The sequence below is a fragment of the Sphaerodactylus townsendi genome, linkage group LG04, assembly GCF_021028975.2.
Source record: "Sphaerodactylus townsendi isolate TG3544 linkage group LG04, MPM_Stown_v2.3, whole genome shotgun sequence".
Lineage (NCBI taxonomy): Eukaryota > Metazoa > Chordata > Lepidosauria > Squamata > Sphaerodactylidae > Sphaerodactylus > Sphaerodactylus townsendi.
In genome coordinates this window covers 77,140,847-77,166,877 of record NC_059428.1, presented here as the reverse complement: position 1 = coordinate 77,166,877, position 26,031 = coordinate 77,140,847, and the positions used below count along the sequence as shown (strand labels likewise).

The 26,031-nt window shown below is 42.4% G+C and overlaps 1 protein-coding gene across 3 annotated transcripts in view; it reads right to left on the bottom strand.

The window, feature by feature from the left end:
- The window catches only part of DMD (dystrophin), a 1,175,169-nt gene that overhangs the window by 292,018 nt on the left and 857,120 nt on the right, over positions 1-26,031 (bottom strand). For all 3 annotated transcript variants that reach the window (XM_048495459.1, XM_048495460.1, XM_048495467.1), the window contains one exon: positions 5,609-5,763. In XM_048495459.1, the coding sequence (XP_048351416.1) occupies positions 5,609-5,763 (155 nt within the window). The remainder of the gene's footprint in view (positions 1-5,608; positions 5,764-26,031) is intronic.

Here is a 26,031-nt window from a genome sequence, read left to right as displayed (position 1 = left end):
GGGGCCGCAGCCGTGGGGAAGCGGAAAACATGGAGTGCTCCCCAGGAGCACTCCTGCCCAGCTACGCCTTTGCTGTAAACCTACCCCATCTCTTTTGCTCCCACCCCTTCTCTATTAGTCCTCCCCCTTTCTGTCAACCTACCCCATCTTTCTCTCTATTCTTTCTCCCCCTCTTCTTATCTGTCAGCCTACCCCATTTCTTTTCCCCCTTACATTTTCTCCATCAATCTACTCCATCATTGCTGCTCTCCCCACCTACCCCCCCCCCACTTTTGGGACTTTACTTGCTCCTACCTTTGCCGCTCTCCCAATTCACCACCCTTTTGTCACTCCATTCACCTCCCTCCCTTGCTGCTCTCCCCAATTAACCCTTCAACTTTGGTACTTCTCCCACCCTACATGTTTGCTGTTTTCCCTACCTACTTTCCTGCAGGTGGGTGGGTCTGCCAGCTCATCAAGGGGCCTTTCCTGCCCTGCTCAGTCAGGGAGTCTTTCAGACTCACAGGAGGGGGGATTCCATCTCCTCCCATGTTCTTGCTGGACCCAGCATAGCTTCCAGGCTGTGTTACCACCACTGGGCCTGCCATAGCTTCCAGGATGCACCACTTCTGGGTTCAGTGCAGTTCCTGGGCTCTGCTGCAATCACCACTGACTGCTTGAAACGTTGAAGAGTTATTAGAGTTATTCTTGACCTCACTTCTTGGCATTCTGTGTTTTGATTCACCTTTTGTGGATACCATTTTGGGGATGGCTCTGCCTCTTGTGGCAGCCATCATTCTGTCAGAATTTCAAAAGGTGCTCACAGGAACAAAAAGATTGAGGACTATACACTTTTCAGGATATTGGAAGGAGATGTGTGCAGTAGTCTGCCACATCTTCCAGTGTTATAAAGCTCTGCAGGGTCCAAGTGCCTGGCTCCCTCCCAGTTTTGATTCTATGGCAGCAATGTAAAAGCTTATTTAATTGCCACTTCCACTGAAACCATTATTCTATGCAGTAAGAAACATAGCATTTTGTTACAGTAGCATTTCTATTGCTCTGGAAGCCTATTAGCAGGGCCTGCCTGTTTGTAAGTGAGCCCACCATTTTCTTTCCTGCTGCAGGAACAGGATTCATACAACAATCACCTCCAGAATAGACTACTGTAACTTGCTCTATGCAGGGCTGGCCTTGAGACTGTTCTGTACAGATATTTTACTTTAAAATAATAAAAATAATAATAAAACCAATGGAGATTAAAATTAAAATTAATGGAAATGAATGAATAGATTAATATATTGTTAATATATTAGTAATTAAGGCTATGACTAATTGTTTATTTGATCAATACTAGTGGGTATTAATTAAATAATTAAATAGCAGAATGCTAGATGAAATAAGTATGATGAAAGTTTCTCTCTCAAATTTATATCACATTTATATTTTATTGAACATTAAGATCCATTTATTGTTATTTTGTTTGTTATATAGTTATATAGTTTGATGTTCTTTTTTATATTTTTTTCTATTTTGGAGTTTATATAAGAATAAAAATTAATTATGCAGAATTATTTATGCCTAATAAAGGTTTACTGTACTGTACTAAATTAATTAAATATTATTTAAAAAACAACAGTCAATTCCCCACTCACGACTAGATGTGTGTTCCAAATATCCAGGTTTCCTGAAGAACTCCCCACTTCACCAGCACCAAATGCGCATTCATCCCATTTCTGGCGCCCCCTCCCAGCACATGCTATTTTAGAACCTGAAAGAAAGTAGACCTTTTCGAAAAATGCGTGGGCAATCTGGAGCAGTGGGGAAGTTGGGGGGATGAATCCAAATTCAAACTATCTGCCCTTGCGAGTGACGTGGAGCCTCCCATCCAATCAGGATGCAGTGGGCTGTGTGCGCATGCAGTCCTTTTTAAAATTTCACAGACATCCACGTGGATACGAAGCAACATGGGACCGGTTTTGACTGATTGACTGAGTAGAAGGCAATACAAAGCAGTGCTACATGTCGTATCCACATGGATAGGAGTACATGGAGGTGCGCGGAAACAGGGCTTTGTTTAAATCGCCCATTTCTTCATCTTCACACAGAGTCATTCTGTGCATGCTCGCGCAGATGTGGATCCGTCAGTTTGAAAGTAAAAAAAATTCCAGCCCCATCACAATGCAGCAGCCAATAAGGATAGCCCCTGAGTGGATTGCATGTTTGATCCGCTGACAGTGGGAGTTCCTGCATGGCTGCTGCATTTCTGGGAACAAGGGGGCAGAAGCTGCACTGGGGACCATGAAACCATGTTCAAAAGGTCCCAAATCTTACCAAACCAGTTTGTACCTACTTTCATTTTTAAGTGGGGAATCGACCAACAACTGTACAGTTCTTCACAGTGGTACTGTGAAAAGAACATATTCAACCAGAGATCCCTTGGCTGCACTGACTCCAAGTGGAATTACTGAACCAGGTTCAAGATTCTGGTATTAACACTGAAGGTCCTAAATGATCTGGGCCCTTTGCATGTGCTGGATTGCCTTTCCCAATATACCCCCAATAGAACACTGCATTCTGCAAATACTAACTTACTGGTGGTCTCTGGCCCCAAAATTTTTTTCCAGCTGTCCTGAACCACAGTTTGAGCCTTTTCGGCCCTGGCCCTGGCCTGGTGGAACATTCTTTCAAATGAGTCCCAAGCCCCTGTTAGATCTGCTACAATTTCTCAGGGCCTGCAAAACAGAGCTGTTCTACCAGGTTTATGGTTGAGATTGGCAATGGCCTCTCTTTCCCTGTCCCTTCCCTTTTTGTTTCCTTTTCTTAGGTATTGATTTTGCTTTTTCCTTCCCAATTGACTTCTACTATTAATTAGGGTACAAGACTATACTTATGTTATATATGTTATATTATGATGTTGTTCACTGCCCTAAGCCCTTTGGGGGAGGGCAGTATACAAATTAAAATCCAAATCCAAAATCCAAATATAATGTATTAAGATGATAAAGTGTATTATACTGTTTCATGTTGTGATTGTTGTGAGCTGTCCTGAGCCTATTGATGGGAAAAATAGTTACATATCAAAATAAATAAATAGTTTGTTAACCAACCCACTCATATTTAAATATGCTCGTATGTTTAAGTGGGCTGGCCAATATAGAAAGCCCACCCATGGCTGCCTTTTAGCATACCCACCTTGACTCCAAACACAGGCAGCATACTTTGCCAGTCCTGTTTATCATTGCCTGCACTCAATGTGCCAAGAGATGTCCAGCCCCAATCCCTTGTCTGATGCACTGCACAGTCACTACCAAGTTAGTAAAAATGTTGCTCAGACACTTCTTTCCAGCCATATCCTGCTGCCCAACCACTGATATTCTGTTCCAGATATGCCCTCCACCACCTCAAATGTCTCAGGTGCTGGCCAGTCATTTCAACCTATTGTGATCAGCCTGCTCAATTCCTGTCAATCTAGATATGTACTACACAGTCAAAGACCAGGCCTATTTAGCCAACTCTCAACAATCATCATGAAGCAGGAGTAAAAAAGAGGCCTCCCAACAGCCAGTTAGGGAGAAACCAAAAAATCACTGCTTGGCCCCAAAGGCAACTGGTTAATCCCATGCTGCCCAAAGGGGGGGGGGGAATGGAAAGAAGCCAGGAGCAGAAGCCTGCCCCAGGGAGGTGTGGCTGGACTATAACCTGCACCGAATGGGGTTTCAGTCCTTCTGTGAAATCCATTGGGTTCAAACTACTCCCCAGCATTAATGCTAAGAATTCTACTTTAAACTAAAAAGTTGCACAATGAATGCAGACAGCAACTGAAACCTCTTTACATCAACTGAATCACCAAAGATCTGCATACTAAGGAAGTTTAGAAAAATGGCAAGTGATGTTATTAGACCTAATTGAATGAATTATTGTCTTATTCCTCCAGTGAACAGGTAGTAGAAAGAGGTGGTAATTATCACACCTAAGGTATGTTGGAGAAAATACTACAATGGAGTGTTAAATTCTATTTTGCACAAAATATAAAACCAAAGAGCAAGAGATTAACAATTAAAACATATAAAGAAGCCAAGATAGTATAAAAAGAATCAATCATATATTAAAAGTGGCAAGAAGCTTAAAGATCATGCCCAAATAAAATTTCAGAAATATCTGCAAATGTGGACAATAAAAACAAGTTTATAAACTTAACTTGAAAGATCAGATACATCCTTCACTGCCTCATCAGTTTTATTTTTAAGTACTTGTTTCAAAAGTATTTAAAATCTGAAAAAACCTCTAATTATCAAAAGTAATTGACTTTTACTAATGTGTGCTGATTCATTTTACAAAACAAATCTATTCTACATTTACAAAATAATCCAAGTATGGAAATCTCATTCCACTGGAATCATCTATAAACTTACTGTAATCTTGAATGAAGTAGATGGGCAGCCCAATCCAAAGAGGAGCGAATTCCTCTCTGGAGCTAGTGCGCCCCTACGCAGACAAGAGTGTCCATTGTAACGTACCAGCAGAGCAAATGTACCAGCAGAGGGACAACTTATCTGGCATCTAGGCACTGTACGGCTCTGCTGCACCCAACCAGGAAGTGTCCTCAGTCACCCAGGAACACCAGCACAAACCGCTGTGCGGGCTTGGCCAGGGGCATTCCAGGATTGTTCCAGCGGGCAAGGCCAACCTTAGTTTGCCCGCAGAGCCTGGTTGGCCTCTGTGTGCTGAAGGAGCCACTGGCAGAGATACACCATGATTTTTGTTCCATATCTCTATTCTCCCCTATGGGGAATTGTGAGGTGTGTTTTTCTTTTACTTCATTTTCAGGCTTCCTGCACTGCAGGAAAGCCCTGTGGGGTGGCATTGGAGTAGCAGGCGGGGTGGCATTGGAGTAGCACCATCCCAGCTCACCAGTGTATGGATTGGGCTGTTAGTTTACCTATACACAATTTTAATATACAAATTTGTAATAGGTTCCTTTAAAATCTGTGTACAAACTCTCTATGATGTTTTTAAAGGGTAAAAATCACCAACTGCAATCTGCTACATTTTTTATTTTAAAGTTTTCATAAGATCTGAATAAGAAACTTGCATTTCTCCTATCCCTATGCCAAAAAAGACCTTTACAAATCTTTTACAATTTGTTCAAAGGCTGACCAGTGATATTAGAATATTTTTATAGAGCAATGAATGGGAATTGTCTTCCCTTTCTCTCCCGCCTCCCCCTCAATAGACTACTACTGCTATTGTTATGCACTAACTTGGATGGTTCAAGATAGCCTGATCTTGTCAGGTTTCAGAAGCCAAGAAGGATTCACCATGGTTCGTACTCAGAAAGAAGACTTCCAGGGAAGTCTAGGGTTGCTAGGTAGAGAATTGACTTGAAAACTCGTTGGACTTCCTGTAAGTTAGTTGTGACTTGAGGGCTCTTTCCACCCTCACTATTGTTATGTTTGAATGTGCTTCACTGCAGCAAGCATTTTGCATTCCATCTGCCCACTATCAGTTTCTGAATGCTAACTGATCCTTATGCTATACAATTTTACTTACAGAAAAAAACTCATGAAGAAAAATAGCCATAATATTCAGTTAAGTTTTAACAACAATGGTACTAAATGTCCTGTCCTACCTCTTATTAATGGTGGCCCAAGCATCATTTATGTTATTGGTCATAAATTCTACTTTTCTGGTGTCATCAGTTGAGTAATCCCGGAGAAGTTTAAGAGCTAAATCATTTGCCACATCCACATTTATATGCCATTGCCGCAGTTCTTTCGCAAATTGCTGAAAGAAAACAAACAAGCAAAATATTATGTCAAAAGTGTATTCAAAGTGCCATGTCACAAATGCATTAAAAAATAACATGTGCAGTTGAGGATAACATGTAAAATGACTCTGTTCTTAGCATCTACTTACCACTGACATTCAAAGACTGCACAATGGATGGTATACTGGTAGATGGTATACTGTTTTGGCAGAATTGGCTGTATTTTAATCTATGCATTTTAACTTGTGCATTTTAAAAAAACAATTATGTTGTTTTTTAGACCTTAAAATTTGTTGCTTTGTTAGTCTCCTTGAATATTAGGAAATAAAGAAGGCCAGAAATATTTCAAATTAAATAAACTTCTGCCTACTGAAATTAAGAAAAAGCCCTTGTGAGCCAGACACCCTACATGCTGCAACTCTCATCAAATCCAAGACTTGAGCATAGTGCTAGGAACGGAGGTCATATACCTCCGTCTATGTTCCTGTGTGGGTTTCAGACAAATTACAGAGGTTTTCAAGTGCAACATTGGGAGAGAAGAAACAGAAGACAGGAACGCGCCTGGGCAAGCTGGGTTTAAAGGTTTCACATTTTAGAAATACAGAAGTAGGGACTTGCAGTGGGCTCACAAGCTGAGGAAGCCTTCCTCTCTCCAAATCTCCCCCTCCCAATATGCAGAGAAGTCACCATCCAAGGAAGCATCCCCCTCCTGATCTTGGTTGGCAAACCCCCAGCAGGCTTGCCAGCCAGGGAAGCCATCCTCAATCTCTCCTTCCTGATTTTGGTTGGGAACCCCAAGAGGGCTCACCAGCCAAGGAATTCACCCCCCTCCCCCCTCCTAATCTTCCCTTCCTGATCACAGCTGGCAAGTCCATTGCTGTTTTGTCAGATGAAATTGGAAGGGAGAGATCGTGCAGGTAAGATTGGACGGGTGAAATTAAAAGGGTGATGGTTTCCTCAGCTAGTTAACCCACAGCAGGCTCATCAGCCATGGAAGCCATCTTCTCAGTCCCAATTTCTGAGCAGCTGTCAGTGACTCAGCTGGTCTGGAGTATGCACAGTGAATGCTTTCTTTAGTTTTGAGAGAGATTAGCATCCCCAGATTTTTTTTAAGTTTCAAATTTCTCTGCAGATCCATGGAATTTCCTGAGTCTACAGAAAAACCTGTTGGGGGAACAGTCTACACCTATCTTTGTATTTACGTATCCGCAGGCAGGAGGTAGAGTTGGGAGTTAGATAAATAGATTGTTTTTAATGCTCAGCCATTCTCATATATCCACTAAATATCCACTTTCTCGCTTTGGCCGTAATAGGATGAACTTTGATCTCTTTGACAACTACTGCCTCATTCTCCCAAGTGTTTCTGAAGACATCAGAGACAGGCAGAGTTGAGAAACGTCCAGGAAGCCAGGAGAGTGAAAGTGACAAGCAATCACATGGCACCCCCAAAAGCGACTTATACCATGGATCAAACTTGGATCAGTTCTATGAAAGCATTCTGTGTAGTTACTCCATATATCACTAGGGGAAAAAAAGCTATTTAGACTTGTGTATGCCTAGGATTGCTTTGTTATGGGATTAAAAAAAAAACTAAAGTACCTAGAGTTTCCCAGGATTATTCAAGGTAATGTAATATATGACAATCCATATCTGCCAATCAATGGACAAGAGTCTTACAGAATACCTATAATTTAACTTCATTTTGAACTATCATGACATTGTGTAAAGCATTTTAGGAATCTTTTCCCAAAGGGGAAGAAATAATAGTCCCTGTGCCCTCTCCCCAGTAGGAAACCGGTTTGAGGGTTCAATTTTGAGCAAATAGCTGCCAGAGACAGGATTAAGCAGCCTCTTCCCCTAACAGTTTTTATCTTAAAAAAAACTGTTTTTGAAAGGAATTACAACTTCCTGTGACATGTAATTTGGCTCCAGGTCTATAGAATGGCTACACATTTACTTATCACACACTGTTTTTTGAAAATATATATAGCCATATAATTAATTACTGAACATTTCAACTACATCATTTCCTGTGATAGTTACCAATATAGGGAGGCAAGATGACAGAGCACAGCAGAAGCATAATATTTTTCTATTATTAAAACTCAGATACCCCACACATTTCTGATTTCTGTGATTGTTTTAACATTGATTATGTAATGATGCCACCTACTGGACCAGTATTAAGTATACTTATACAAACCCTTGCAAAAATCAGTGTATACACCACTTTTAAAAGTTTATTCAAATATTAATTCATCACTAATACATAGTATATATTAAAAACTTTTATGCAGCAATTCAAAATATTGAATCTGTACTTTAATATGTTGTCCATCTTTATCCCAAAGTTACCAGAATCATTGCACTGGAATATTTCAGCTAAAAAAAAAAAATAGATTGTGAATGTAACATGGTACACAGATCATATCTTCATGTTTAACAATAAAAATCAAATAATATTACAGACACATATGTAAACTTGTTATATTTAAATAATATTGTTTTGCCATCGTGTTACAACAACCTAGTGGCCAAGTATTTAGCTTCAAATCTACAAACATTTTCATGCAAAGTGTGCAAATTAAAAACCATCTATCGAAAAAGAAAACAATGCAACAGTGGGCCTTTCCCCACTTACCTTAAGCCCTTCGCTACTTGAGGAGAGTAGCGCGGGGTCCCCCAGCACTCCCCACGAGAGGGGCGGCGACAGCGCAGCTGCCCCAACGCTGCTGTTGCACCCCCTCCATGGACGGCATCCCTGGCGCTCTTGCAAAGGGCGCCTTTTGATGACCCCGCAGTCGTGGGGATGCCCGGGCGCACGCCTGGGATGCCGTGCGCTGAGAGCAGCGCGTGGCAAAAGGGGGATCAGGGTGAGTGGGGAAATGCCCAGTGAGACTCATTATCAGCTGCTTTTGAGAATGAGCAATGCACTCTGTGAAAACAAAGCAATTTTACTATGATACTGACATTTTAAAATTAAGCAATCAGAAGTAATTCTGTTAGATTTATGCACAGTGCCAAGTAGACCAAGCATCATGTGAATCAACAAAAAGCCTGAACATGAGTTGGTTTTGGATAACTTTCCATACTGATGGGATTTGTTCCTGATGGGATTTGCTTCAGGAAAACAGACCATTTTTGCTTGGTTAAAATGTTCTGGGGTGAGCACGGAAAATATGCCTGTGCAGCAGGGAATTCTGCATAGCTCCCGAAGCTGCACAGGGTCTGCCCCCCTGTTGCCCTGCGATATTTCCTTTGCCCGGCAACTTTCAAAAATCGCCAAATTGGGAGTTCTTTTAAAATGCCCCTGTGTGACCCTGTTGCAGTGCAAATGCCACTGGAGTAGAAAAGGGGCAGAACTAGTCTATTTTTCCCACCTTGCCACTTTGGCCCACCCCATCAATCAAAAGGCACTGGGAGCAATAAATGTTTGTGTTGGCTTTGGAATTGCTTGGATTCGCTGGAGAGACTCGGGTCTCTTCTTTTCGTCTCCCCCACATTTTCTGTCTTAAAATCCACAGCTGTTTGAGAGAATCATTGCTCTCCTCTTCTTTTCATCCCCCTTTTATCTGTCTTAAAATCTATGGCTGCTTGAGAAAATCATTGCTCTCCTCTTCGTTTTGTCCGCCTCTTTTATCTGTCTTAAAATCCATGGTTAATTGAGAGAACCGATGGCAGAGAGCACTGTGGAGGGTGGTGTCCTGGTGAGAGGGAGAGTCAGGGACACTTCCTCATTCATGCATGCAGGAGAAGTCAAATGAGGGGAGCTGGCTATGGCTGGGGAAGAGATGGGGTCACTCCAGCCCCAATATACGCACCTACATGATGGGAAATTCCTGGAGATTTGGAAGGGGAGAGTTTGAGGAGGGGAGGGCCCTCAGCAGAGCATACCCTGTCATTTTCTCCAGGGAGCTGTCTGGACAACAGTTGAGATCTCCAGGCCCTTCCTGGAGGTAAGTGATCTTACAAAATATCTGGGATTCAGAGATATCACATCCCTGCTGAATTCCCCAATCTGACATAAGCAATCCAACTTCAACCATACTGGAATGTTGGTTCTATGATGTCATAACAGACTCCTAGAGCTCATTTTATTGTTCAGTACAATGAGCTTTTCACCATAGTTGGCAGAACTGTAAGCATCTTTATATGAGAAGTCTGGAAACAGAGATGGCAGCTAGCTGAACCCTAGGAAGCCAGAGATGGAGCAGGCATTTAAAAAACTACTTAGGTTGTAACTCTGTTTAGGATTTTATATTTATAGTTTTTTCCAAAGCTTTTTAAAATTTAAATGACATTGTAATGCTTTCTTAAATGTTTAACAGTCATTCTCATATATCCACTAAATAATTATTCACTATTCACTTCAATATTTACCTATATAAGATATTACTAAGTACTACCAACAGAAATTTTAAAGAATAATAGATCCTTTCTCTGTGAGAAAGCAAATTGTCACTAACTTTAAAGGATACCTTCAATCATCATTTCCTTTATTTTGGTCTTCCAATCAAGACCAAAATAGATGCAACAATTTTTTATCAGCCAGGCTATTAGTGTTCCATTAAGTTATGTCTTACATGACACAATGTAATGATTTTTTATAATTACACTAATGACGTTATTCTCTCTCTCTCTCTCTCTCTCTCTCTCTCTCTCTCTCTCTCTCTCTCTCTCTCCACCCCCTCCCCCACTTCTTTATAACTTTCAGGCCCCACTGATCACTTAACTAGTTTGAATTTCTTCCTTGCTTTCCTGAAAAAAAATGCATTAGTTTAATTCAATTATGATTTTTAAAAATGTAATTCTTATTTTAGCTGTCTTGTGTACATTTTCTGACTTTGCAAAAAAAACCTTAAGGATTTAGGAATATACATACATCACTCTGCTTGCATTCATTTAAATTAACTTTAATTAGAAAACAGGAACAATAATTTTATTGGGGAAGACTCATTAATTAGGGTCTTTAGTAAGTAAGAATATTAGGTAAGATATTACACTCTTACTATAACAGTGCACATAAATCTAAATACAACAGTATATATGATGCCATACAATTTAATATTACCTATGTGTATAATGCAAGAATAGAAAACAGACTATCTTTGTAAACTATTTTTAGGCATTTGAACCACGTATTTTGCAGTCTCTGCTTGAGATGCTTGAACAGTTGGCTAATGGGTCATATTTTTGAGCCACTACACCTTTTGTAGCAGTTTATGAATGAATTCATTTTAATTAAAATATTTTATCCCACCTTTCCTCTCGGCACAAGGCTGCTTACAATAGCAATTAAAACATTAAAAGAAAACCAAGTAACACCCAAATCTTTCTTCCCTCCCCCAAAATAAATAAATAAAAGATGACTACTATCTGTAGCCCATCTGATGCTCTGGCAACACAACAGGACTTGCAGGACTTTCAGATTTCCAATGAGGGAGCACCCTTCACCTATTCAGGAACTCATTTCCACAGAGTGAAAGCTGCGATGGAAAAGCCTTGAACTCCAGTCAGTCCCAGTGGCACCACTGTAAGTGTTCAAACAAACAGCAGGTGATATCCTGAAGACTCTAACTGACATATATGAAAGAAGACTGTCCTCCAGATATGGTCCACAAACCAGATATAGTCCACATGGTCCACAAACCATGAAGGGATTCAAAGGGGAGGGGGGGGGAGGGAGTTCAGCAGGGATGTAACATCCTAGAAGCTGGCAGGGAAGCTGATTTCTGTAACCCAGATATTTTGTAAGGTCACCAACCTCCTGTTAGGGCCTGGAGATCTCAACTGTTCTCCAGACAGCTCCCTGGAGAAAATGACAGAGTATGCTCTGCTGAGGGCCCTCAAATTCCCTCTCCCCAAATCTCCAGGAATTTCCCATCATGCAGGTGTGTGTATTGGTGGGGGGCGGCCCCATCCCTTCCCAAGCCAGAGCAAGCTCCCCTCATTTGATTGACCCCACAGTCTAGAATGAGGAAATGGCCCTGACACTTCCTCTTACCGGGGCAGTGCAGTCCACTGTGTTCGCCAACGCCATCATCCTCATCACCTTCCTGCTTGAAGCTGGGCAGGTAGCTGGCCTTGCCCAATTATTATGGGCCAATGATAGAAACCCCTTAACAAAGGCCAAATTGATAAGGTTGGCTCCCTTAGTTTGGATGATGTCAGTGACCAAATCATCCTCAGATGAGTTATTTTTATCATAGTCAAGATGCAAAGCTCTTCCCATCTACAAGAGTTGTTCTACATACATCCTCGCTTCATCCAAAGAAGGCTCAACCGACTTCTCATTTCCAGTCTCCTCCAGAGGCTGATGTGAAACCCCAATCAGAGTCTTCATTGGAATGCAGACACTGAGAAGACATGTCCAAGTCTGTCTGCAAATACTCTGATGATCTATGGGTTGTTGCTTCTGAACCAGACTGGATTTGGATCACCATCAAAATGAAAGGAAGTCTGAATGGTGCCATTTTCGGGAGTGCCATTTTGATGGCAGATTACCCAATCTATACCTTTCCAGAGAATGGGGAGACCAGTTTGAAAGAATCCAGTCCTTATAATCACAACCAGTAGACAGAGTAGAAGGTCTGATACCAATAATGTCATCCTTCAAATCTATGTGGCATATCCAGAGGTGGGATCCAGCAGGTTCTCACAGGTTCCGGAGAGTAGGTTACTAATTATTTGTGTGTGCTGAGAGGGGGCTACTAATTGGTGATTTTGCCACGTGATTTTTGCCTTAGTTATGCCCCTCCTCTCAGCAGTAGCGCGTAGAACTTGAAGCAGTCTAGCAGGAGGTGCACCGGTGTGCATGGCAGCCTGTGCCTGCGTGCATTCGTTTCCTGCCACAGCCCCGCCCAGGAATGTTCCACCCCTGGAATGCCCGGCCATGCCCCCGTCGTGCCCCACCCAGCCCCACAGTTTGAATCGCACCACCATGGGAACCTGTTACTAAAATTTTTGGATCCCACCACTGGTCATATCTGTGTCACACCCTTAATGTGAGTATGCAGGCTGGGTGGGGCTGGTGTACTGCTACAGCAACATGCAGTACTGAGAAGGCTCAGAGCCGGAGATGGGTTGCTGACAGTTCAGCAGGGAATAAAATCCAAAGATACTGAGTCTGTGGGAGAGTCCAGAGATATATCAGTCAGGCCAGGAGTCAAATGACAGGAATGTTTGTAGCAACCAGGAGGATCCAAAAATCAAGGTAAGAAGCTGGTCTGTCATCAGTCAGGGTCTGGAGACAGCAGTGGAGTGAAGACAAGGTCAGGTAGAACACACTTTGCAACCACAATTGCAGTTCCTGCCCAAAGGACTTTTATTCCTCAGAGCTATTTGTCTGGGATTGCTCCTGCAAGGGCTCTGGGTAATGCCTAGCCTGTAATCTTGCTGAGTGGCATCTATCCTTTAAAGGTCAGTCTCAATCTTTGTTGGCAACACAGGCTTGCATCTGGAGACCCAGAGCTGCTAGCATCTTCTTCAGTCCTGCTGATTAGTTCTGAGCCAGAAGTCTGTGTGAGTTCAGGCCCTACCAGTTCAGCTGGAATTTCTCTGCAAGGCTCCATTAACTTTTGCTTAGGTAAATTGTCAGCTGCAGCAGGGGCTTCCTCAGAGGAGCTGTCAGTTGCCACAGCGGGGCCATCACAGTGGGAGTGATCAATGTACAATGAGTGATCACAGTCCTTGACTGATGCCAAGAGGCTCTAGGTGATGATGAAAAGTGGCATCAACATCCCGGCGAATATGAATGGCAGTGATACAACTCCCTCACCTGCCACTCTGTCAGGGAATATGATCTTGATTGGTGCCAAGAAGTCAAACAGGCTGACTGGGAGCTAAAGCACTAACTCAGGGGAGAAGACTACTCCACTGCCGGTGAGGTGGAAGATCTACTATGGTCTTACCATGGGGAGAGAGCTCTTTCGGTCAGCTTCTTTTCATTGCAAGGAGTTGGACTCTTGCCTTGCTTTGCCCTTTTACGTGTACGTCGGTGCTGTGGAGAGACTGACATCAAGGAAGGCCATCATCAGGATGTGGATCCATGTCCAGCGCTGAGGATTTCTCACACCCCTCAGATTTTGGGGAACTCTATGGAACCTTTCTCGCCTGCCATCCTCAGACTTGTAGCCCTTCTTGAACTTCTTCAATTGTGGCTCTGAGGTCACTCTAGTTAAATCTACTGGTAGCATGGAGGTGGACTTTGGGGGATTGGAACAGACTTAACCAATGGGGTTCTTTCCTCCATCTCTGATTCCCTCCAGGGAAAGGCCAGGTGGCCTGATGAACTGCTCCCACAAAGCCACCTTCGACTGAGCCATGCAAACTGGCCTGGCCTTAGGTGTTAAAATAATGCAAGCCTTGTCCTTGGAAAGGACATGGACCTCTCCAAAGCAAATCAAGCAATCTTTGTGCGAGTCATTCTTGGGCATTGGAGCCAGAACTTGCACATTCTTTAAGCAAGGTAGTCTTTTTATTTTCCATTACTGACAGGAGAGACCCCATAGAGGAGAAAAAACAGGAAAGGCATTGGAGACTGTGAACCAACCATGAAGAAGCACAGCCTACCACCATGATGGCAGAAAAAGAGCTGAGATATGGAATGCTCCCCCTCCCATACTATGTGACTGTTATGGCAGGAAGAAATCATGCCAAGTGGGAGGGGAGGGTGGAAAACGCCATTTAGTAAAGTTTCTAGAGAAAGCTTGGAAGATCCTATCTTTATGACCAGCCTGCGCATGTGCTGTCCCTTGAAGTACTGAATAGAGATCATGAAGATGAGCATATGCTTCTGTTGACTAGCTCTTGAGTACAGTTGGGCTGTCACATTCAGTAGCGTAGCTGCCATGGGACATGGGGTGCTGAGCCCCAGGCGTGCACCGTTGGGGTCACGTGGGGGTGGAAAATCACCCCCACACCCCTACCTGCCTTGCCCCATCTTGCCAGACCCAGCAGAAATTGCTGCTGGGTGCCCCTGCCTGGCTCTGCCCCATCAGCTGGGCCCTGGGGCCCAGAGCAGCCTGATGGGGCCACGCCATGAGGCTGGGCAGCGGTCCAGCCAGGCTGCTTTTTCAGCTGGCTGCTCTTTGCAGCCAGCTGAACTAAGTTTAGTGGGGGAAGGCAGGGGTGGGGGTGGAGCCCTGTGGGGGGGACCAGTGTGGCCAGTGTGGATGAGTTTAAGCAAGGAGAGTGTTAACAAACCAGATGATGATGATGACAGAAGGCACCCTTAACTACTGCACCAACTAGTCTTTCAAAAACAAGTTTGGGTCCATGGGTAGCTCTGATAAAGCCAATTCCACTCCCTCCAAGGCAAATGAATCTAGACTGATCTCTCTATATCAGCTTTCTAAAACAGTACTACCTCTGTCTTGTCTGGATTATTTTATTTTGCCTTGGCCATCTGACCACAGGTTTAGTTAACAACATAAACACTATTAATATTGGACCATAGAGAAGCTGTAATAAACAATATCATAGACATAAGAAGCAAAATATATCTTCACAGAAGTAGTCCATTAGGCGCCTATATATGGGGAGAATATAAGATGTTGCAAGGTACTTTTATAATAGAAATCTCAATGGAAGACAGTTTATATTGGTGTTGTTGACATTTGTAATTACCCAGGGTTAGATCCAGACTCACTTTTCTTCCTATGCAAGGCACTTCTTAGTGGAATAGAATGTTTCTGCCTCTTCCCTTCCAAAGCAACCCACTGTTCTTCCCAAAATGCTGATTTTGGGGAAATTGCATAAAAGGTAAATCAGAGTCTGGAGTGAGAAGAGAGAATTGGTAAAAAACTTCATTTGTTCCATTAGCAGAATGTTTAATATAGATACAACCCCTATTTCAATTAGATTCAATTAGTAATGAACTCATTACTCTTATGCTGCAAACTAGGTGGCAAAAACCACCTGATCAAGTAGGCTTATGCTTAGTAACTATCTTCTTTGCATAGCTCTTCCTGTTTTTTGCAAATGTTTTATGCTGTTAGTGACCCCTCCCCCACACACAGATTTTTAAAAACACAGGCAGCACTGTAGAAATCATGACTGTGTTTCATGGGAGGCAGCCAAGCAGCCAATTTTGCCCCAAGTACTTTGGTAGCTTGCATTCCCACTTCACTGTCAAGCAACCTCCATTCTGAGAAGTTGCCCACTGAATTAATTAATTCTTTCTGGAAGTAGGGGTGGCTAGCGTGGTGGCCAAGTTTGCAGATGATACCAAATTATGTAGGGTGGTGAGAACCACAAAGGATTGCGAAGAGCTCCAAGCGGACCTTGATAAATTAGGTGAGTGGGCTAAGAAATGGCAAATGCAGTTCAATGTAGCAAAATGTAAAGTGATGCACATAGGGGCAAAAAATCCAAACTTCACATACACGCTACAGGGGTCAGTGCTATCAGTCACAGACCAGGAAAGGGATTTGGGCGTCTTAGTTGATAGTTCCATGGGAATGTCAACTCAATGCATGGCAGCTGTGAAAAAGGCAAACTCTATGCTGGGGATCATTAGAAAAGGAATTGATAATAAAACTGCAAAGATTGTCATGCCCTTATATAAAGCAGTGGTGCGACCGCACTTGGAGTACTGTGTCCAGTTCTGGTCGCATTTCAAAAAGGATATTGAGGAGATAGAAAAAGTGCAGAGAAGGGCAACAAGGATGATTGAGGGACTGGAGCACCTTCCCTATGAGGAGAGGCTGCAGCATTTGGGACTCTTTAGTTTGGAGAGGAGGCGGCTGAGGGGGGATATGATTGAAGTCTACAAAATTATGCATGGGGTAGAAAATGTGGACAGAGAGAATTTTTTCTCTCTTTCTCACAATACTAGAACCAGGGGGCATTCATTGAAAATGCTGGGGGGAAGAATTAGACTAATAAAAGGAAACACTTCTTCACGCAACGTGTGATTGGTGTTTGGAATATGCTGCCACAGGAGGTGGTGATGGCCACTAACCTGGATAGCTTTAAAAGGGGCTTGGACAGATTTATGGAGAAGAAGTCGATTTATGGCTACCAATCTTGATCCTCCTTGATCTGAGATTGCAAATGCCTTAACAGACCAGGTGATCGGGAGCAACAGCCGCAGAAGGCCATTGCGTTCACATCCTACATGTGAGCTCCCCAAGGCACCTGGTGGGCCACTGCAAGTAGCAGAGAGCTGGACTAGATGGACTTTTGTCTGATCCAGCTGGCTTGTTCTTATGTTCTTATGTTCTTATGTTCTTTCTTTCATTCTTCACCACACTAGGCTGTCAAAATTTCAAGGATTGTAGTGTTTGAATTTGCAAGCTTTCCATTTTATGGTGAAAGTTTAGCAGCGGGGCACAATTAACATCCATTTATACAAATCTCTTTCAACATAAATCCCCCAACCCAGCAAATTACCCTCCTCAACCCTCCCCTTCATTTAGGCAGGCTTGAAGGGAAGAAGTGCCAACTGGCTTCTGGCAGAGCCAGGTACTCTGGTGTCTTGGCCATATTTTAGCTTGCTCCATCTGTGAATCAATTTCTGTCAATTTTATTGGAAAATTAGTGTCCTTTTGTTAGTCTCCAACTGCAATTAAAAAAAACTTGGGGGGGGGACCTCACACAATGAGGCTACAAATGAGATTACAAATGAGGCTGTAAAGATGGAGGTCAGCCAGGCACCGACCCATTGGAATGCACCCCCCCCCCCAATATTGGTCTGGGGAAAGCTGATCTGAGTCCGGTCAGTGCCTGGCTAGGGGAGCTCTAAGACTCCTTGTGGGAGAAAGGGAAAGTGCTTCTGAGATGCATGTGTGGTCAAGGAATACCCCTCCCCCAAACCCAGCTTCTCTCTATTTAGGCAGGCTAAAAGGAAAAGCTGTGCCCAGGTGGCTACTGGTTGGGCCAGGGGCTTGGGTAGCTTGAGCATATTTTAGCTTGCCCCATCCTTGTCAATTTCAATAGATCCTTGTCAATTTCACTGCAAGAACAGCATCCTTTCTGTTGTTTAACACCGCAAAATAAAAATAAATAAATTAAACTACTACGGAACTTCCAAAAACCACCCAAACCTATCAAAATGGAGGTTTCATGGTAATGAAGTGGGGTAGAGAAGTGGGGGTCAAATGGGTGGAACAGTGAGTGCAGGAAAAACAACAAGGGGAGGGAAAAACAGAGGAAATCATTGTGCTCCAGGAATTTTTTCACCTTCTGAACAAAGGGGGGGGGGAGTTGTGTTTTGTGAGTATTGACAAAGCACAGGGAATAAAACAGCTGAAAGTGCGGACGGTACTGAAGAGGGGGAAATATGTGGTTTTTTAAAAAGTTTTTTAAAAAATATCTTTTAGTAGATTTATGGTCTGCTTCTGATCTGAAGATTATTTTTATCAGTTTAATTCAGACCACTTGAGGTTTGTGTTATGCTATTTTCATGTCCTAACTTGTTTTTAATGTTTTGGTTTTGATGACTGTATATTTTTGTTGTTGTTGTTGTTGTGTTTTAGTTGTAAGTGGCCTGAAGCAGGTCTCAGAAGAGGCAGCATATACATTATCTTAATAAATACATACACAGTTTCCTATCCAGAACAACCGAATAGCAAGTGGCTGTCTAGAGAGCAATCCTGGCTTTGCTTTCTTGCTGCCATCATTGATTTTGTAGGAAATAAATTTGAAATAAATAAATGCTACTTTTACCAGTGATAAGTATTCATTCAGTATCTAGAGCAATCTGGACACTCACCAGATTACAGCCATTATTACCCAGTTCATGCCCAAAATTATTAAAGGCTACATTAAGTTGAATTTCAAACCTCATTCTAATGATTGCATAACTTCCCAGAGAATGTACTTAATGTTCCTATAAAGGAATCAAGATTTATTAATTTTAAAGACAATGATGGGTCCTTTTACCTCACCAGGCATGACATCTAATCAGAGGCTAGAACTATCTTTATTACTGATCTGATAAGTACCTCAGTCACGGATGGAAAATTTGAAAGCCAGTTTTAATGGGTGGATACTCAGAACGTGTACATGGTAAAGGAAAATAGAATTGAATAAAATAGAATAACTTTGCTTTAATAAGATTGTTCCTTTATATTCATACATCAACTTTTTCTCTTTCTATGATAAATCTCTTATAACACTGTCAGCAGCTTATAACATCTCCTTTCAGCTACCTGATAATACATTTTCATTTTTGCAAGGGAGCTAAAATATAGAAAAGGAGTTATAAAACAGACAAATGTTACCTTACCAATGATGTAGGTATAGATTTTTAGGGGGGGGTTCGAGGGTGGGACCACGCTCCCACCCACCCCTGGGGTCATGGCTACACCTCCCCAAGCCCCACCCCTGGCCTCAGTGCTTATAAAAGCAGATCTCTGAGGCCAGGGATGGTAGACTCCCCTGCCCTGCCCTGCCCTGCCCTGCCCTGCCCTGCCCTGCCCCGCCCACCCCGCCCCACCCCCTGGCTGGGTTCCCAGTCAGTAGCCAGCAGTCCCTTCTGCCCTCCCCTCTGAGTAGAGGCATAGCTAGGGAAAATCACTGCCCTGAGCTCTCCGGGGGAGGGCGGTATACAAATATAATAAACAAACAAACAAATACATAAAATGGAGACCAGTGCAAAATCTGAGTTTTGCACCACTCACCCCATGGGCAGCCACTGTGATGCTGGAATTCACCCCAAAACAGCATCACTTTCAATGGTGTTTAAACTAGGGAGCCCAGATTCTTTTTTTAAATCCACCTTGAAGGGAGAGTCTGGGGTTCCCAGTTAAAACAACATTGGAAGTGATGCTGCTTTGGGGTGGATTATCCTCCACCTTGAAACAGCATCACTTTCAATGTTTAAACTGGGGACCTCAGATTCTCCCTTTGAATCCATGCCGAAGGGGGTGGATTTAAAAGGAGAATCTGGGGAAATTTCAGGGGTGCAATTGTTAAGCTAGCAGCACAAAACTTTCAGGGTATCTTTAGGAGACTCTCCTGATGATACCACCCTAATTTGGTGAAATTTGGTTCAGGGGGTCAAAAGTTATGGGCCCTCAAAGGTGTAGCCCCATCTCCTATTAGATCCCTTTGGAAACAAAGGGGGATGGGGACACCTCCTTTGAGAATCCATAACTTTGGACCCACTGAACCAAACTTCACCAAACCTGTGTGGTATCAGAAGAAGCCTATTCTGATTATACCACCCAGGTTGGGTGAAGTTTGGTTCAGGGGGTCCAAAGTTATGTACCCTCAAAGTGTAGCCCCATCTCCTATTAGCTCCCATTGGAAACAATGGGGGATGGGGCAAGGATGCAATGGAAGATTTTGTTTTGATTTTCCCAACTCTAACTGTAACACTATGATTCTTCTTGGACACCCTAAAATCAACCCAGGTCCCCACATTTTCAGTATGTAATGTACATTGGGCCTTGACCTGGATGGCCTAGGCTAGCCTGATCACATCAGACAGATTTCAGAAGCTAAGCAGGGTTGGCCCTGGCTAGTAATTAGATGGGAGATCATCAAGAAATACCAGGGTCATTATGCAGAGGAAGGCAAATGCAGATCACCTCTGAATGTCTCTTGCCTTGAAATCCTACTGGGTTGCCTTATGTCAGCTATGACTTGATGGCTTTTTACATACACAAAATGATCAAATGCTGACAAAAAAACTTGCTTTGCAAAATGCATTACTAATATGTATAAGTTACTGGGCCTTGACAAGTGATGGCCTTTTCTGGTAATCAAGTTAGACAAAATATTGGTCGAGTCATGTTGGTAGCATTATTTTGTTCTTTGATGACAGGTTATAATATTGGAGATGCAAATACCAATTTGCAAATACGAGACAATGGTGGATTCCACACAGTCTATTTATAATGAGTTGCAATAATTATAAATGGATTTGGTTTCCATTTATAAAAAGGGAAAATGGACTAGGGAATACTGTGATCACAAAAAGTCAGTATGGGTTTCAGAAAAACAAATCATGGCAACCAATCTTATCTCTTTTTTTGATAGAGTGATAAGCTTGGCAGATGAAGGGAATGCTATGGACATAGCATATCTCAATTTTAGTAACTCAAAGGGTGCTCATTAATGGCTCAACTTCATCCTGTAAAGAATTGACTAGTGGGGTGCCACACGGTTCTGTCCTGGGCCCAGTGCTGTTCAATATTTTTATCAACGACCTGGATGATGGAAAAGAGGGCATGATAATCAAATTTGCAGATGACACTAAATTAGGAGGAGTAGTTAATACCCCCGAGGGCAAAGACAGAATTCAAAATGATCTGGACAGGGGCGATTAATAAAGTGCCAGTGGAGCAGGTTAACCAATACAAATATCTTGGAATTACATTTTCTTATAACCTCTCCTGGTTACCCCACAAAAAAGCTGCTATTGCAGGTGCTACCATCAGTTATTCTGCCATTGCACGCTTCTTTTATGGAAAGGGCCACTCCCTTGTCCCAGCAGCATTAAAAATCTTTAACTAAGATAGAAGCGCAGTTACTTTATGGAGTACCTATCTGGCTCCAAGCAGTTGACGACTCCTTGAATACTGTCCAATCCAAATTTTTCCGTAAAATTATGGGCCTGCCAAATTGTGTACCGTATGCGGCCCTCTGTTTAGAACTGGGCCAAAATTCATTAGTTTATAGGGCTTGGTTGAGAGCTTTTTAAATTTTGGCTTCAGCTTCGCATTTTCTCGTGAGAGAGAGATGATGAGCACTCGCTGATTCACCTACTCTTTGTCTGATACTCAGGCTAATCCATGGTTCTCTGGATCGAAAAGAAAGATTGAATCACTTGGTATATTCTCTCTACTCGCTTTTCCCCGCCATCTAGTTCAGTAATCCTACAACTTGTTAAAAACAAAAAATTGTTGAAAGCGAATGGATTTATTTATTTAGGGCTGCTATGAAAACTTGTTCACCCTTACATCTTTCAATAACTCCTATATCAAAAACAGGATGGCTCCTATTTTGTATTTCTTTTTTTTGGACTAATCCAATGCAGAGAAGTAGCCCTCACACTATGCTCTCATTGCCTAATGTTTTCCTCCGCTATTATGGGTAGATTTTAAACAACTTGGAAATGAGCTAAAGGGTATGCTCTTGTGGTGTAACAACAAATTGAAACATTGGCAAGCATCAACTGCTTTTGCTGCCCTAAATCTGCTAATATCAGATCAAAATATTCCAACATTCTTTCTAGGATACCCAGTGAAATGGAAGAATCAAGTAGACTTCCTTTTCTTCTGGACAATTCTGACAATGAAACTTGTGAATTGGTTGCACAATTTTTACTGGAGGTGATGCACAATCAATAATTTATATTTTATCTTAAACCTTTGTATTTGTATACCTTTTATCTTAAACCTTTGTATTTGTATACCTTTTATCTCAGGTTTTTTATTGTGTTATGATTATTGTTATGCCAAATAAAGGCTTATTATTAAAAAAAATGATCTGGACAGATTAGAGAGTATAGTGTCAAGATCGAGGGATGTAATTCAGTGGTGGGATTCAAATAATGTAACAACTGGTTGTTTACAAGCACCATTTTAACAACCAGTGCGAACCTGCTGAATCCCACTACTGATGTAAGTGTACCTCTCTATTCTGCATTGATTAGACCTCACCTGGAATATTGTCTAAAGTTCTGGGCACCGCAATTCAAGAAGGTTATTGACAAGCTGGAACATGTCCAGAGGAGGGCAACAAAAATGGTAAAAGGTCTGGAGTTCATGCCCTATGTAGACAGGCGTAGGGAGCTGTGGATGTTTAGTCCGGAGAAGTGTAGGTTAAGGGGAGACATTATAGCTATGTTTTAATATTTGAAGGGATGTCATGTCGAAGAGGGAGCAAACTTGTTTTCTGCTGCCTCAGAGACTAGGACACAGACTAATGGATTCAAGGTGCAGGAAAACAGATTCCATTTAAACATCAGGAAGAACTTCCTGCCATCAGGGCTGTTCAACCGTGGAACTCAGAGAGTTGTGGAGTCTCCTTCTTTGGAGGTTTTTAAACAGAGGCTGGATGAACACATGTTGGGAATGCTTTGATTGTGTGTTCCTGCACTGCAGGGGGTTGGACTTGATGGCCCTTGTGGTCTCTTCCACCACTATGATTCTATTGCAACTTGTTTTAAATATTCGGTGTTCTTGACAGATTATGAAGGCAAAAATTTTGTGGATTCCTTTCAACTGTAACAATGCTGTGGCTTAGGGTTGAGAAGGTTTTCTCTATAATTCCTGTATAGATATTCAAAGGCAAAAACAGATCAACAAATAATACTGTATTCTGTTAAAGATATGACTTTCTCTATCTCATTCCTGCCTTTGAAAACAGATGCCAAGATTGGACTCTGGTGAGTCCTTACACAATTTAAACCTGAGAATCCGAAGTAGAAAATTAGTACCAGTATTTCCTGAAGTATCTTAATTTTGTTTTTCTAGAGTCATCATACACACAGAAGATAGACAACAACTCTATTAAAAGTGGAAGAACCATACAAAATTCTTTCCCCTGAGCACTAAAAATGTATTATAGGTAGGTTGTCAACTACAACTGCTTATTACAACACTGAAAACATTTCTCTTGAAGTTCTGAGTTATTATTAGATCACTCCATTGAAATGCTAGCTTATAATATAAATCTAAATCAACTGAGTTCAGCATGATTTGAGTTCTCTTTTGATTTCACATATGTCAAGCTCAGTCAAACACAAAACTGCTAATGCTATTACATCTAAGAGGCTTTTATGGAGGATTTGACATAATTAGAATCTGAATGCAGAAAAAGGGACTGCTCTTTTTTGAAGGATAAAAATGAAAGTGATATTGCTAAACCGGGAAAGAATCTTTGAACTTGTGGGAAGCAACAACAAATAATAATTTTAAAATCCTTTCTTTGCCTAGATGTGTTGGTTCCAAGAAATAATGTTATCATATGGGGACAAGAAGTAAAAAATCTCAATTCAGTTATGAACTGGTCAGATGTTAGGATGTTTCTAAATCGCTTTCCCTAGGCAGGTGTAAAGAATATGTTGGGGCACAGATATCAAGCTTTGTAAGCATAATATACAAACAGGGCTGACATCAGTAGTCCCTGAAATGGGGCAGCTGTCAGAGGACACAGCTCTCCACTGGTGTTGGTGCACAGCTGTGCACGTGCAACATGCAACATTAAAAAAAAGATAAAAGAAAAAGAGACCTCCCTGTAACCGCAGGGCAATAATGAACATGTTTTGTAGATCAGTCATATTCACTGTCATGGGAAGAAAACATGCTTGGGGGACTTTGTGCCCTGAGGGGTCCTCACCAAAATCTGCCTAAAACGTGCTGGGTGAACTGCAAAGAATGGCAGGCACTCAGGCAGATTCTCCCTGACAGTGGATGACGCAGAACTTACAGTGAACAGTTGGAAAGGAGGAAAACAAACCATCTCCTTCCTGGCCATTCACACGGGAGCAGCTCCAACCCAGAATTTTGCAAAAGGATCGCTGGTTTAGTCATTTTTGAAAATCCTGGATTGAGGAAAATAAAACAGGGAAAACCCGCTTTTGAGGTGGAAACTTTGCAAAGCCCCCAGACCCCCCAAAAAACAATTTGGGACTGACTGATTCAAAGAATTGTAGGTGAATCTAGGCACCACACACTGGAAAAAATAATATGTAGTCTGTCCCTAAACTAAGGCTTTTTGCACATAGTTCCAAAAATAGTGAGTGAGTAAAAGAGTGTGCTGGGTGCAAAGGCAGAATTAGAGATGTGCCATACTATAGATATACATCCATGGATATTCCCCACTGAAGTGACAGGATGAACATTTACATATTGATTTTTCTCCCTCACAATTTCTATCTCATGTTGTTTTACTGCAAACACAAAAACCAAAACAGGACAGCCTGCTCTTTCATAAACATATAGCATGACAAAAATACATACATTCATGTATGTGCACCTGCAACATCACTAAAATACTATCTAGCTTCAGACCCAGCTCATTGCCTTCACCCATTCATCAAACCTGTATGCCTACCCTCCTCAAGAAATGGCAGTTCTGGATACCCTATATATAGGGGGGAAAGTTTTTATTTAAAAAGATATGCAACTACTTAAGTCATAAAATTATGTTTGGCACTCGGATGATATTACTTTAATTGGTGATGAGCCAACTCCCTTTAAAGATATTCTTTCTTGGAGCTCTTGCACAGCTCTCGGATCAATCCCTGTTAATGGCTCGGTCGTTCCAATATATTGGGAAGAAATTTAATGATCTGCAAACCAGCCTTAATATTGTTGCGACAGCTTCTAGAGGTTAAAAGATGATAAAAGATGGTATTCACCTAAATTTTAATTCTTCTTGTACTCAGGCAGTGACAGCTCTTGGAACTAAATGTTATAGTCCACCATCAAAGAAATGGGATTTGCAGCTGCTTAATAATCAGATAGTTTTGGAAGTATTTCCATCAATGGATTAATTCCATCATGGGACTCAATGTATGAGGCAAAATTAGTCTTAAGACAAATGCTGAATATTAAAATTTCAAATTTAACTGCAGTGGAATCCCTATATAGATCAAATCAGTACATTAGAGTGCTTCTGAGGCCGTTTCTGCACGGCCAGGAGACGCCCGAGCCGGCAGGAGTTCTTGCTCGGCGTGATGAGGCATGGAGCTCTGGCCGGCAGACGGGCAGAGAGACAGTCTCTCCGCACAGAGCAGCCTCTGGCGCCTCTCCCTCACCTCTGCGCCCCTTCACGGTGTCCTCCTCGCCGCCTAGCAAGTGGGCTGTGCCGAGCCCCGGCCGACGCATGCCCTCCGACCCCTGGAGGGTCGGAAGGAGGGACAGTGTGGGCGGGCTGCGACGCTTCTCGCATGGCGACGCAGTGAGGACACCGTGAGTGGGCGGAGATTTGAGACAGCGTCTGCCTGGCGCGGCTGTTCAGCGACCAGCGCCGCCAAGAGGAAGACGCTCCCTCCCCAACAACAACCCTTTAAAGGGTTGTTGTTTAGGGCGGCTTGACACCGCCCTGGGGGGAGGGAAGAAGAGTCAGGGAAGAAGAGCCTGTGCGAATGGCGGCCTGGGGCGCCTTTTTTGGCGCCCCCAGGCCGTCATAAATGGGCCGTGCAGAAACAGCCTGAGTTTTTCAGATTCTTGTGATCCTGTTTTTTTTTAAATGAAGATTATTTTAGCATTGTGCGGTGTGTACCCTATTAGGATTTTTAAGAATCAGGTTATCGACCAATTGTTCAAAGTATATACTCCTTCTGATGAATTGCTATCTCTGAATACTTCACGAGCTTCCAACCA